Source organism: Sesamum indicum, linkage group LG3 (genome assembly GCF_000512975.1).
Source record: "Sesamum indicum cultivar Zhongzhi No. 13 linkage group LG3, S_indicum_v1.0, whole genome shotgun sequence".
Taxonomy (NCBI): domain Eukaryota; kingdom Viridiplantae; phylum Streptophyta; class Magnoliopsida; order Lamiales; family Pedaliaceae; genus Sesamum; species Sesamum indicum.
This window is the reverse complement of record NC_026147.1, coordinates 2,866,516-2,878,117: the sequence shown is the minus strand read 5'-3', so window position 1 is coordinate 2,878,117 and position 11,602 is coordinate 2,866,516. Positions and strand designations below refer to the sequence as shown.

Below are 11,602 nucleotides of genomic sequence, written 5' to 3'. Positions count from 1 at the left end.
TATTTTATCCTAATCTGCATTAGGCCTACATCATAGGCTTGTAGCATATGCGGGTTGCATCTCTATCTGTTCGACAAAATAAACATACTATATATTGCTGCTTCCTTTTAGAGCAAGTTCTGTCGCTATGCTGCGTCAACTTGAGGGAATCGTCCTCAAGGTATCTTTTTTTGTTTTTTTGCTTTTTTATGTTGAATTAGTTTTCCAGTTTTGTGCTAAGGGACTAAGGCCTAACTAGCTGGTGAAAAAATGGAAATGGCGACAGGTTTTTGGGTGGCATTGTTGGTGGGAATTCTTGCAGTAGTGGGGTGGCTCTTGTGGTGGTGGAATGACATTTTATATGCCCTGCGGAGTCTCCGGCGTACTGGTGGTGGCGCAAAGCTTCCTCCAGGATACATGGGAATACCATTTCTTGGAGAAATGTTGACGTTTCTTTGGTACTTCAAGATTCTTGGCCGCCCTGATGACTATATCAATTCTAAACGTCGCAAGTACGGTTTCTTTGATCCATTATTGCTAGACTGTTCTTTTACTTGAATATTTGTTTATCCCACAAGTTTGTATCACTATACTGGTAAGATTAATATGAGGAGGGGTAAGTTGGGCACGGGTATTACTTGATGGCCTTTTCTATTCAACTTCATTCGTTGTTAAAATGAGGATGAACGGTGTTCCTGATGGCAGTGTTCGGACAATGATTGATAAGAACTGGGAATGTAATAAGAGGTTTGAACATCATTTGCACTTGGAGACAGTCCAAATGAAGTTGTGTTTATAGAAGGAGATGAACACCTTACTTTTTTGTTGTTAATAATCAGGTATGGTGATGGAGTAGGACTCTATAGAACACACCTATTTGGTTCACCAGCCATCATAGCTTGCACTCCATCTGCCAACAAGTTTGTATTGCAAACAGAATCAAGCTTTTTCTTGGAGTGGCCTTCTGTGGAACTTGTGGGAACTACGTCGCTCGTAGCAGTACAAGGGTCTTCACATACCAGGGTGAGAAGCTTTGTTGTGAGGGCCATCAATCAACCTGATGCTCTTCGTAAGATTGCCCTTATGGTGCAACCCAGAATAACCATTGCCCTCGAGTCATGGGCACAAAAGGGTAGAATCAGAGTCTATAAGGAGGCCAAGAAGGTAGCGTAATCAGTTCATTTGACGAACCAAACTATATTAAATTACTCATTTTAGCATGAAATTGACCTTCCTGGAAAAGAAAAAGTCTCCTGAGTATGCTGCTGATACACTTAATAAATAATCAAACCTCAAGAATCAGTCTCATGCTACCCTTAATCATAAGGTCATTATATTTTTACTCCTGCAGGTCACATTTGCAAACATTGGCAAGTATTTCGCAAGCTTTGAGCCAGGCCTTGTTTTGGATACCCTTGATGAGTTATTTAAAGGTCTGACTGCTGGAATTAGAGCTTATCCTATCAATTTCCCTGGAACTGCTTTTCACCATGCCCTGCAGGTATGAATGTCACAGCTAAGTAATTAATATGTGCATGTAATGTTCTTAACTAGCCCTTGATCATGTCAAAATGCTGCACTCCTTGATACTTAAGTTCTTGTGGAAAGTTGAAGGACAAGGTGCATCACGGGTTGGGCCCAACACGGACTAGTCCGAAAAAGCCCGGCCCACTATCGACCGACTACTTTATGGGTGGTCTTATCTGGGCTTTTAAATGGGTCCTAATTGGGTTTATTTTTAAATTTGGGCCCAGCCCACCAAAAGTTTGAAACCTGGATGTGCCGTTTTATTTTTAGTTTTATGAAATTGAGGTTTTATTTTGAACAATTACTTAGAACTTAGGTTGTATTATGAAATAAATAAATAATAAATTAAATCACACAAAAATTTATGACTAGAAAAAATAATAGTTAAGACTATATAATGAACTTAAATAATAATATGACTAACAAGCTTATAATAATAAACTTAGATAATAATAAATTAAAAAATGACTTAAAATAAACTCAGGAGTATTAATGAATTAAAGTACTAAAAATTTAAAATTAGATCACTAAATAGAAATAATTTTAGAGTTTCAAAAGTATAAAAAAACTACTGAAATAGTCAACTTAGAAGAATAAAATGAAAATTATATACCATGCATTATTATGAGAAAAAAATAGCTCAGTAGACCTGGCCTAGGTCCAACATAAGACTAGATGGTACTGGGCCATTCTTGCTTGGATTAGCCCAGGATCGGCCCAGTCCCAAGCAAGCCTCGGCCAATCCACCCCACCTTTTTATTGGTTCAATCACTACTTGGGTCTAGTTGCCTAATCCGACCCACTACTCATCTTGATGAAGAAACTACTGGTTATGTGCAGTTTATAAATAGTTGATTTCTATTTCATTACCTCATTATGTTACAACCACTATAAAAAATATCAGTTGATATTGCTTAAAATCATGAAATTATGAAGAAAATCATCTCTCTTTTAATTCAAAAAGATTGAGAAATTCCTAGGTATCAATTATCATGAGGTTAAGTCAACAATAACTGATGAAAAAAGTGTAATGCAACCGACAGTGTCGCAAGAAAGCAATGGCAATATTTAGAGACGAGATGGAAAAGCGGAAGAAGTGTGATACTTCAAAAGGCAAAAAAGATCTGATGGAAGGGCTGATGCAAGTGAAGGATGATGATGGTAAGCAATTAACAGAAACTGAGGTGCTTGATAATATTGTCAGCCTTGTTGTGGCAGGATACACATCTACCTCTGTGGCTATCATGTGGGCTTTCTATTATCTTGCAATGCATCCAGATGTTGTCGAAAAGCTTCGGGTAAAACTTGCAACGACTCTATGTGAGTATGATGTGCTATGGTCTGTTCGCTACGTGTTAACTGGCCGACATAATTAAATTGCAGGAAGAGCACACGCCGATAACCAAGAAACTGAACGGTGAGTTCATAGCATACGATGAAATTTCATCGTGCAAGTATACGGGTAAGGTATGTACGTTAAGAACCACGTTGCAATATCTGCTCTACAAGAACAATAAGTTTATTTGCCTAAAATCTTACTTTCTCCAGACCTTTGTTACTCATGAATGTCTCTTCATTCCAGCTAATTGTCTGTTTTAGGTGGTGGAAGAAATAATTAGATTGGCAAACATCGCAGCGTTTATTTTCCGGACAGCTAAAACAGATGTGGAGTACAAAGGTAGAAACATCTTCATTGTCATGGAAACAATAGGAGAAGTGGTAGAAAACCATATAAAGGCTCATGAAACTAGTTACAGACCATGATAGAATGTGATTATGTGAGTTTTAGAACAGGGATACTCCTAAAATTGTCCTGCCTGTTATCCTGGTACTTGTGGGATGTCCAAAAACAAGAAAAGTAAGGGAAAGGAAGAAAATATGAATACGGTATCTGATACAAGTATAGGATTATCTGGTACAGATTGGATACAATGGAGGCACATTTGATATTTTCCAAAAACTTCAGGTCAAACTAATTTTTTTTGTATCATATTCTACTTTCTTTTAGGATTCGTGTGTTTGTCTCCGTAAGGGCATCATAGACGATGAGAATCTAGTTAGGTATTAGATCCTCATAAGTTCCGTTTATGCCTTGATGAATATATGTATCTTTTTCTCAAATAAACTTGTCACTTGAATATGTTTACCTTGTTTCAAGAACTGCATCACGATGTTCTAACTGTATATAAGACCAGATTCACATTACCGTTCAGTTTAACATCTAGCCATCTTCTACCATATTAATACTAACAGAAGATCATTTGACATGGCGTCGGACTTATTCTTAGCATACATGTGATTTCAAGAAGCATAATCTATGCTGCTAATCTTTCAAACAGGATACATAATTCCAAAAGGTTGGAAGGTGGTTTGCTGGCTGCGATACCTTCACACCAATCCAGAAAATTTTGAGGATCCCATGTGCTTCAACCCTGATAGATGGAACGTAAGCAGAAAATTACAGCGCTGAAAGATCCAAGACTCTTATACCTGTTTACTGAAATTCAGTTTGCTTCCTCAGGAACCACCAAAGCCAGGATCATATTTGGTGTTTGGGGGAGGATCAAGAATCTGTGCTGGAAACATGCTTGCTCGATTACAAGTTGCAGTTTTACTTCATCACTTGGTTGTAGGATACAGGTAATGTTAGAACTATTACATTCAGGTTTCGACCGTTTTCTTTAAGACAACTTTGTTTTAGCCATTTAAGATTGTGTACTAATGATGGTGAGAATATGTGCCTCAAAAACACACAGACAAAAAAAAAAAAAAAAAAAGTTTATCAGTGAGAAAGAAGTGATGTAAATTTAACGTAAGTTTTCAATCCGATTCCAGGTGGGAACTGGTGAATCCTAATGCGACAATGTCATATCTTCCCCATCCAAAACCAGCAGATGAAGTTGAGATTGATATCTGCAGAATTTGAACTTTCTTCTTCTGCTTTGAGTTGAAGCATTTGATTCACTACCATTTTACTTCACTTTCTTTATGATGGATTTTACTGTACTTTGCAGATTCTTTTTGTTGAAATAAATCCATGTGAATTGCGCTTTCGAAAAATTTGAAAGTCCACCATATATCAAATTCTTATATTTTACATGTTTATTGTATGAAAGATGTATATTTTATTCTCTAAGTAGTTTAGAGGTATTAGAACTATTAAATTATCTTCTTCTGTTTTTTATAGAATTTATTCTTTTATAACTATTAACTTATTTTATTTCTTATAGTTTAGAGGTATGAGGTTCTTTCTGTAATGGGGAACAAACACTTAGGCCGTGTTTACTAGGTAGTATTAGCATGGATATCTGGTCTTATTTATGCTACCAGTTTGTTTACAGAATTTTTGCATGGCCCGGTACTTTTACCAAGGCCCGGCACTATGCTGCAATATTTGTTGGGTTAAAATTCGGCCTCCAAGGGTGGGATTTAATTATCTCGTTCAGCTTGGAAGACTCCTTCATTCTTGTTTCCCTAATTTACCCCTTTGGTTGCTTCAAATAATATTCTCAAATCCTATCACCCCCAATCTTGTGCCAAATCACTGAGTTGTTCTCTTCTTGGAAGGAGGAAGAGTCGAAGCAGCTTGTAGTTAATGGGAAGCAAGAAATCTGGGAATTGCCGGAGCAATGATGAAGTTTTCTCCTCCAAGAGTGAAACCCTTTTGCAACCGGAAGAAGTCATTAGCTTTCTTATGTTCTTCTGCAACCCCATTGATATACATTGGTAAAAATTATTAATTTATAAGGGCAAAAATGTAATTTATTGTATAGGAGGCATACACTAAACATATACAACCCACCACACTATATAATTTACAACACCATTATAAATACCAAAATATTAATTTTTTATGCAAGTTACTATTCATTGAGTAAGACCCATTCTTCTTGAAAGGAGTACCCTTTTTCGGAAATTACATTTCACCTGGTGTGCAATTGCGTCGTGGTAAAAATCCCGATTTTATTTTTTAGCAGAAAATCCTCAACCACATCACCCATCATTTCCTTCAGCACCTTCATCTCCACATCTTTCAAATATGGCTGCTGCAATACTCAACTCCCCAACCGCACAACAGGCATTGAGGATTTTCAACTCAACTTCGAGAAATGTGAACCCTGTGAAAACTTTAAAACTCCATTCAGCCATCGTTCATCTTTTAACCAAGGCGAAGTTGTATGTGAAGGTCAGGTGTTTGATAGAAGGCCTGATCGAGATTTTGAGGAGAACCCGGAAGCCCCACAAAGTGTGTTCCTCGATTTTCAATGCGCTTAAGTATGTTCAGAAATCAGGGTGTCGTCCAAATATGTTTGGAGTGATGATTGGTGCTTTGTGAAGGCTAGATTGTTGCTTGAAGAGATGATTGAGAGGGGAATAAAACCGACAATCTGAGAAAATGGAGTTCTTAATGTTTGATATCGACCGTATACTGAGGGCTGGTGGATTGCTTTGGTTGGACAACTTCTATTGTTCGATCGATGACAAGAAAAGGGCTTTAACACGATTGATTGAAAGGTTCGGATACAAAAAGTTGAAATGGGTGGTGGGAGAGAGAGTTAATGGTTCAGGAAAATCAGAAGTTTACCTGTCTGCTATTTCTCTTTGAATGCAGGGACAAAAGAGAGAGAGATAGGAGAATTTTTCTTCTTCTATTCCATTTTCTTGCATCATCATATACATATATATGATCCAGTTCTCATCTTGTGCTCTCTCGATCCTCATTGCCATTAATTCATTCAGTACCAACACATCATCTCCATTTCTTTATCTAGCTTCAGAATGAAAAGGAGATACAATATGTCAGTCGTCATACAAAAAACAGAAAGTTAATTGACTAAGGGGAGATCAAGAAATGTAATTAGATGCCTAGCTTCTCTTCCCAAATGTATATCGTAATCTTGTATCATTATTGATTTTCTGTTTACTTTGCTCATCACTGTGAGGCTCTCACTCTGGTGGGAGTAGTGACACAATTCTATGAGGGTAGGCAAAGGTGAAATTTCAAATTCAATGGTACAATAAATTAATTTTACAGTTAAATGATCCCACTTAATCCAGGATGTAAACACGTTTTGGCGGATAAATGCGGATTGTGTATGCCTAGTAAACATATGTATAGTCTGTCCCATTTGGGACAATCCACTTTATTGTCCCAAATCAATCTCAAGTAAATATATCATATCCCATCAAGTAAACACAGCCTTAGGCCATTTTTAGTAGGGGGTATAAAGTGTAATATCCTAATCAATCCTTCTTAATGTGTTTATTAGCTAATTGTCCAATCCGTTATAAATGTGTATGGCCCGGAATTAAGCTTCACTAGCTACATGACTCGAGTCCCGAACTTTTTTGGGTGATTAACTTGTCCCTCAATTGCCCATTTGGGATTCTTTTTTTTTTACCCCTTTATATCCTCCATTTTTAAGTATCAAATTCCCACACTACCCCCAATTCTTGTGCAAATTACATATTTTTGTGTCAGGTGCAAAAAATTGAGTTGTTCCCAATTCTTAGATTAAAACGCACAACTTTTTTTGCACATAATATGATTTGCTTTCATCTTCATAAGTACAAAAAACTTAATAAACTACCCTTCATAAAAATAAAATCCCATTTTTTCAGAATAAAGAGTTGAAACCAACACCGATTATACGACATTTTTGTGATTCATTATTAATTTGGGTTTTTAAATTATCCAAATAAAAAAAAACAAAACATATAAAATTCATAACAAAGATTGAAGGATCGCTACAATATTGAAAATAATTGACAAGATGTTATATTTCGTCCTACTTGGGGGCATTTGAGTAATTTCCCAAAATTATCGCCCAATTTGTCCTACAAACCAAATAAACTATTTATCCCGTTTATTCCATACCCCCTAGTAAACATGGCCTTAGGAAATTCACACTATTTATGTGACCCGTATATGTAAAAGTATAATGAAAACTGCAACATTAATCTGCAGTAAATGATAATCAAAATTCAAAATATCTTGTATTTTGAAAATTTACATTAATTATTGTATCTGTTAAGATGTTGTAATCAATTTTATTTTCTACCAGTTTGAACTTTTTAATGAGTTGATGGTACGTGGTATGGTATCAAAGGAAAACCAAATAAAATATTTCACATTTGAATTTCATTGCCCCACTATTTGAAAGGTTGCAACTTGCAAAGTTTGCACGAGAGGGTTTAAATATTAATATTAAACGATTATATTTTCTAACCGTTTAAACTTTTAGATGAGATTGACTTGTCCAAATATTAATATGGGTTAATTACACTGACACTCTTGGTCTATGATCTGTTTACACAAATATGGGAAGTTTATATAAACACGACAAGGGCAAAATAGAAATTTAAAGAGGGGCTGGATTGGGCTACGAGTAGGCCCAGAAGGAATAAATTCCGTACTTAGGCCCGGAGTAATCATCAACATCCGTTTCAATTTGGGCCGGTCCGTCGTGGACACCTAAGCTTGGCGTGGGTTAATTCTCGGGTTTGGCTAAGTTCGAAACATCTTGTGAATCATCATATGACTAAAAGAAGTCATTGCAATTAACATTACGGAAAATATATCAATTTATGTTGATATTCGACTAGCATGAATATAAATAAATATTATTTTGATACAAAAATTTAAGTAATAATCCGTCAATTATTTACTTTTGCAAAATAAAAAAAAAACACATATCTACGAAATTTTTATTTGAAGTCAAACTAATATGTATTGTTTATGAAAATATTTTAAACACAAAATATGTCAAGAAATAGCAGTTATTTAATTCTAATGGTATCGTGTTCTTTTTTTGTCATTTTACAAAAAAAAAAAAAAACCTTATTACGTCAAGCATTTTTATAAATTTTAACATCTTATTTTATTCAAATACTTTAAAAAAAATCAAAAAAAAAATCAAACATTTTTATAAACTCCAAAAACAACTTAGCCACCTCCATAAGAGATCAGTAATGGATACAACCTGCAGTGGTTGGATTATACATCAAAGAGTCTACACATTCCCATTACTTGAACAAGAGGGGGAAGAAAGCCAACTGGCTTCCGAAACGCCTGCAGAGGAAATTTGTGAAGAAATTAATTAAAGTGAGTTTTCAGTGTTGTGAATATGTGTGGAGAGTGGGATTTGAACCCACGCCCTTTCGGACCAGAACCTTAATCTGGCGCCTTAGACCAACTCGGCCATCTCCACGTTTCAATCTAATGTTGATTTTTATGCATTATATACTGAACCAAATTGGGAAAAACAGAGCCTAAAGCAATTATAGGGTGATTTTGAGACTTCGGCGGCTGCAGACCGGTGGTGCGTAGTTGCTTAAGGGGGCGACCTCGAGGATGCTCAGCCACCCGCTATCCTGACGCACTAAAGCAATTATAGACTTCGGCGGTGCAGAGCGGGCGGAACATCCGAGTGTGAACTCCTCCATGAGAGGAGATGAGGACGACATCTCTTCCTTGGGACAACAATCATCCAAGCGGCGGAGGGGGTCCCTTTAGGGCTCTCCGCCTCGAGGTGCTCGACCTCCAATTTCTCCTTAGGGCTCTTCTGCTCGATGACATACATGTCTTTTAGAGGAAGAGTCCTTCTCAGTGAGATGACACTTCTATATGTAAGGGTTTTTGGATGAGGATGTCTCCTAACACTCCTCCAAGATGAGGAGGTTGCTCGACCTTCCCTCCTCGTAGGGCGCTCGAGGATCCTCCTCGAGGACCTTAGGGGAGACGAGGGGGTGTAGTAATTTATTTGAATCAAGAGAAACCAACAATTTAAAAGTAAACTAAATGGAACACAAGAAATCAAGTGAACACAAAATTAATCAAAGCACAAGAAATCAAATCCACTAATCTAATTCAAATAATTAACCAAATTGCATAAGACGCCCACAATGAAGTGAAACCAACAACTTATATTAACTAAATGGAACACAAGAAATCAAGTAATTAGAAAATCCATGATCACAACGATTAACCAAAGTACAAGAAAATCCACTAAACCAATTCAACTAATAAACTAAATTGCACAAGATACCCACAATAACATAAACCAATTAGAACACAAAAGATCAAATAATTAAGAACTATACAATCCATATGATCACAACAATTAATCAAAGCACAAGAAATCAAAGAAAGCCAAAACCAATTCAAATAATTAACCAAATTACACAAAACACCCACAATCACATAAACCAATTAGAACACAAAAGATCAAATAATTAGGAACTACACAATCACAAAAAGATTAATCCAAAATTCAAATAATTAAGTCAAAGTGCAATGAAATGAAAAATCAAATAAACTAACTAGAACAGGAAATATCAAATAATTAGAAAATGCACAATCACATAAATTAATCAGAACACCAAAATATCAAATCCAAGAAACTAATCAAATAATTAAGTCAAGTTGCACAAGAGAACCACTACCACATAAATTAATTAGAAAACAAAGGATCAAATATTACAAAATGCTCAATCACAGAAATTAATCAGAACATAAAAATAGAAATCCAAGAAACCAATTTAAAAGAAACCCACAAGCACAGAAATTAATTACAACATGAAAAATCAAATAACTAGAATAATTTGTTCTGAAAGAACAATAAAATACCTTAATCAAAATATTTTTCCTTGAGAAGACCACTCCCAACATTCTTTGAGGTTGGCACAATCGCATGTGTGAAACATCCCGACACACCTGCAGAAAAACTCCGATCCTTGTACAAAGACATATGGATATTCGATACAATCAAACTTAAAATAGCTATATAGGAACATACAAATAAGTGCGACATGTAGAAGTTAATTTACAGAAATAATGCACTAGGGGAGAAAAATATCATGTTACAAATAGAGAAAAGTACTGAAACAAGTTTGAAGTTTGAGAACATGCCTTTATTCTTTCTGCCAGAACAAAAAATGCCACATTTGCTTCGTATGAGCTGCACGTCAACATCTTCAAAACACAAGAAAGGCATCTCTTCCGCCAAGCTCAAGAGTAACAGGTATAAGCATCCACAGCATTCTCATTATCTATTATTCAAGCACAAATAACAATGGTGCCAATGAAGTTAGAAAAATGAGTTTTTAGGATTATATGGTTAAATAAATAGAGATAATTTTTTTCAAGGTTTCATTTTAACAACTTTTTTGGCTCAACTTACCATTTTATCTCGGTGATCCAACAAGGGTCATATTGTCAGCTGAAGACACTAGGGCTTCTCATTTATGCAAACCTTGTAGGACACTAACTTCACACAAAATTAACCAAACCAAGCTTGTAGCAGAAACAAGGCATCAAAGCATACCCCATCGTAACTTCAACAAGATACCCTAAAGCAGAAACGACAGCTTGGATTATGCGGAAACAGGATACCATCACCAACTTGCATGTTCCGAAACTTGCAGCAGAATGTTGTTCCCTAATCAGATTTCTGCCACATTGGAGATGACTCCAAAAATCCAAGGGGAAGAGACTCCACTTAAGTTGTCTTGTAAAGCTGTGCAAAAGAAAGAGTTGCATTATCAGATTGTGAGTCAAGAAAGCAATAAAACAAAGTACTATTGAGAATCCATGAGATTTTATCAAAGGTTCTCATAATCCTCTCAATAAAGCATCAACCACGGTCTTCCTAGAATCATGTGAAGAAACTCTAATTAAAGTGGCTCTGAGTAAGTAACAAACCACAGTCATGTAGCATAGATATATAAATAAGGGATATATGGCACAATCACAAGAAACCCACTCAAAGTGCACAATCACAAGAAACCCACTCAAAGGTTCAAGAAGCCACAGTCGTAGAAATTACTTTGAACAACTTATCAAATCCAAGAAACCCACTCAAATTGCACAAATATCAAACATAAGTAACAGAGAACAAAAATCAATCATATTCGAATTCAAGAAGCCACAATCACATAAACTAAATGGTACACAAAAAGATCAAATAATTAGAAAATTCATGATCACAACAATTAATTAACACAAGAAATCAAAACTAACCAAGTTGCACAAGACACCAACAATCACATAAAATAACTAGAACACAGAAGTTAAAGAATCACAACTGAACAATAT

The 11,602-nt window shown here is 35.8% G+C and overlaps 1 protein-coding gene and 1 non-coding gene across 2 annotated transcripts; one reads left to right on the top strand and one right to left on the bottom strand.

The window, feature by feature from the left end:
* On the top strand, window positions 225–4,597 carry LOC105157146 (ent-kaurenoic acid oxidase 2-like). Its single transcript, XM_020692847.1, has 9 exons — window positions 225–491; window positions 819–1,143; window positions 1,331–1,480; window positions 2,550–2,804; window positions 2,890–2,973; window positions 3,106–3,184; window positions 3,846–3,952; window positions 4,028–4,146; window positions 4,342–4,597. The coding sequence occupies exons 1-9, from the start codon at window positions 250–252 to the stop codon at window positions 4,430–4,432; spliced, it is 1,452 nt and encodes a 483-aa protein (XP_020548506.1). The 5' UTR covers window positions 225–249; the 3' UTR covers window positions 4,433–4,597.
* TRNAL-AAG lies at window positions 8,637–8,717 on the bottom strand. Its single transcript has one exon. It is a non-coding gene; the product is annotated as a tRNA-Leu (tRNA).

Bases quoted from the DNA above. Each gene is read 5' to 3' on its own strand.
- LOC105157146 (XM_020692847.1), top strand. From the start codon at position 250: ATGGAAATGGCGACAGGTTTTTGGGTGGCATTGTTGGTGGGAATTCTT. The intron at 2,974-3,105 runs GTATGTACGTTA...TGTCTGTTTTAG, and splicing joins CGTGCAAGTATACGGGTAAG to GTGGTGGAAGAAATAATTAG. The intron at 4,147-4,341 runs GTAATGTTAGAA...ATCCGATTCCAG, and splicing joins CACTTGGTTGTAGGATACAG to GTGGGAACTGGTGAATCCTA.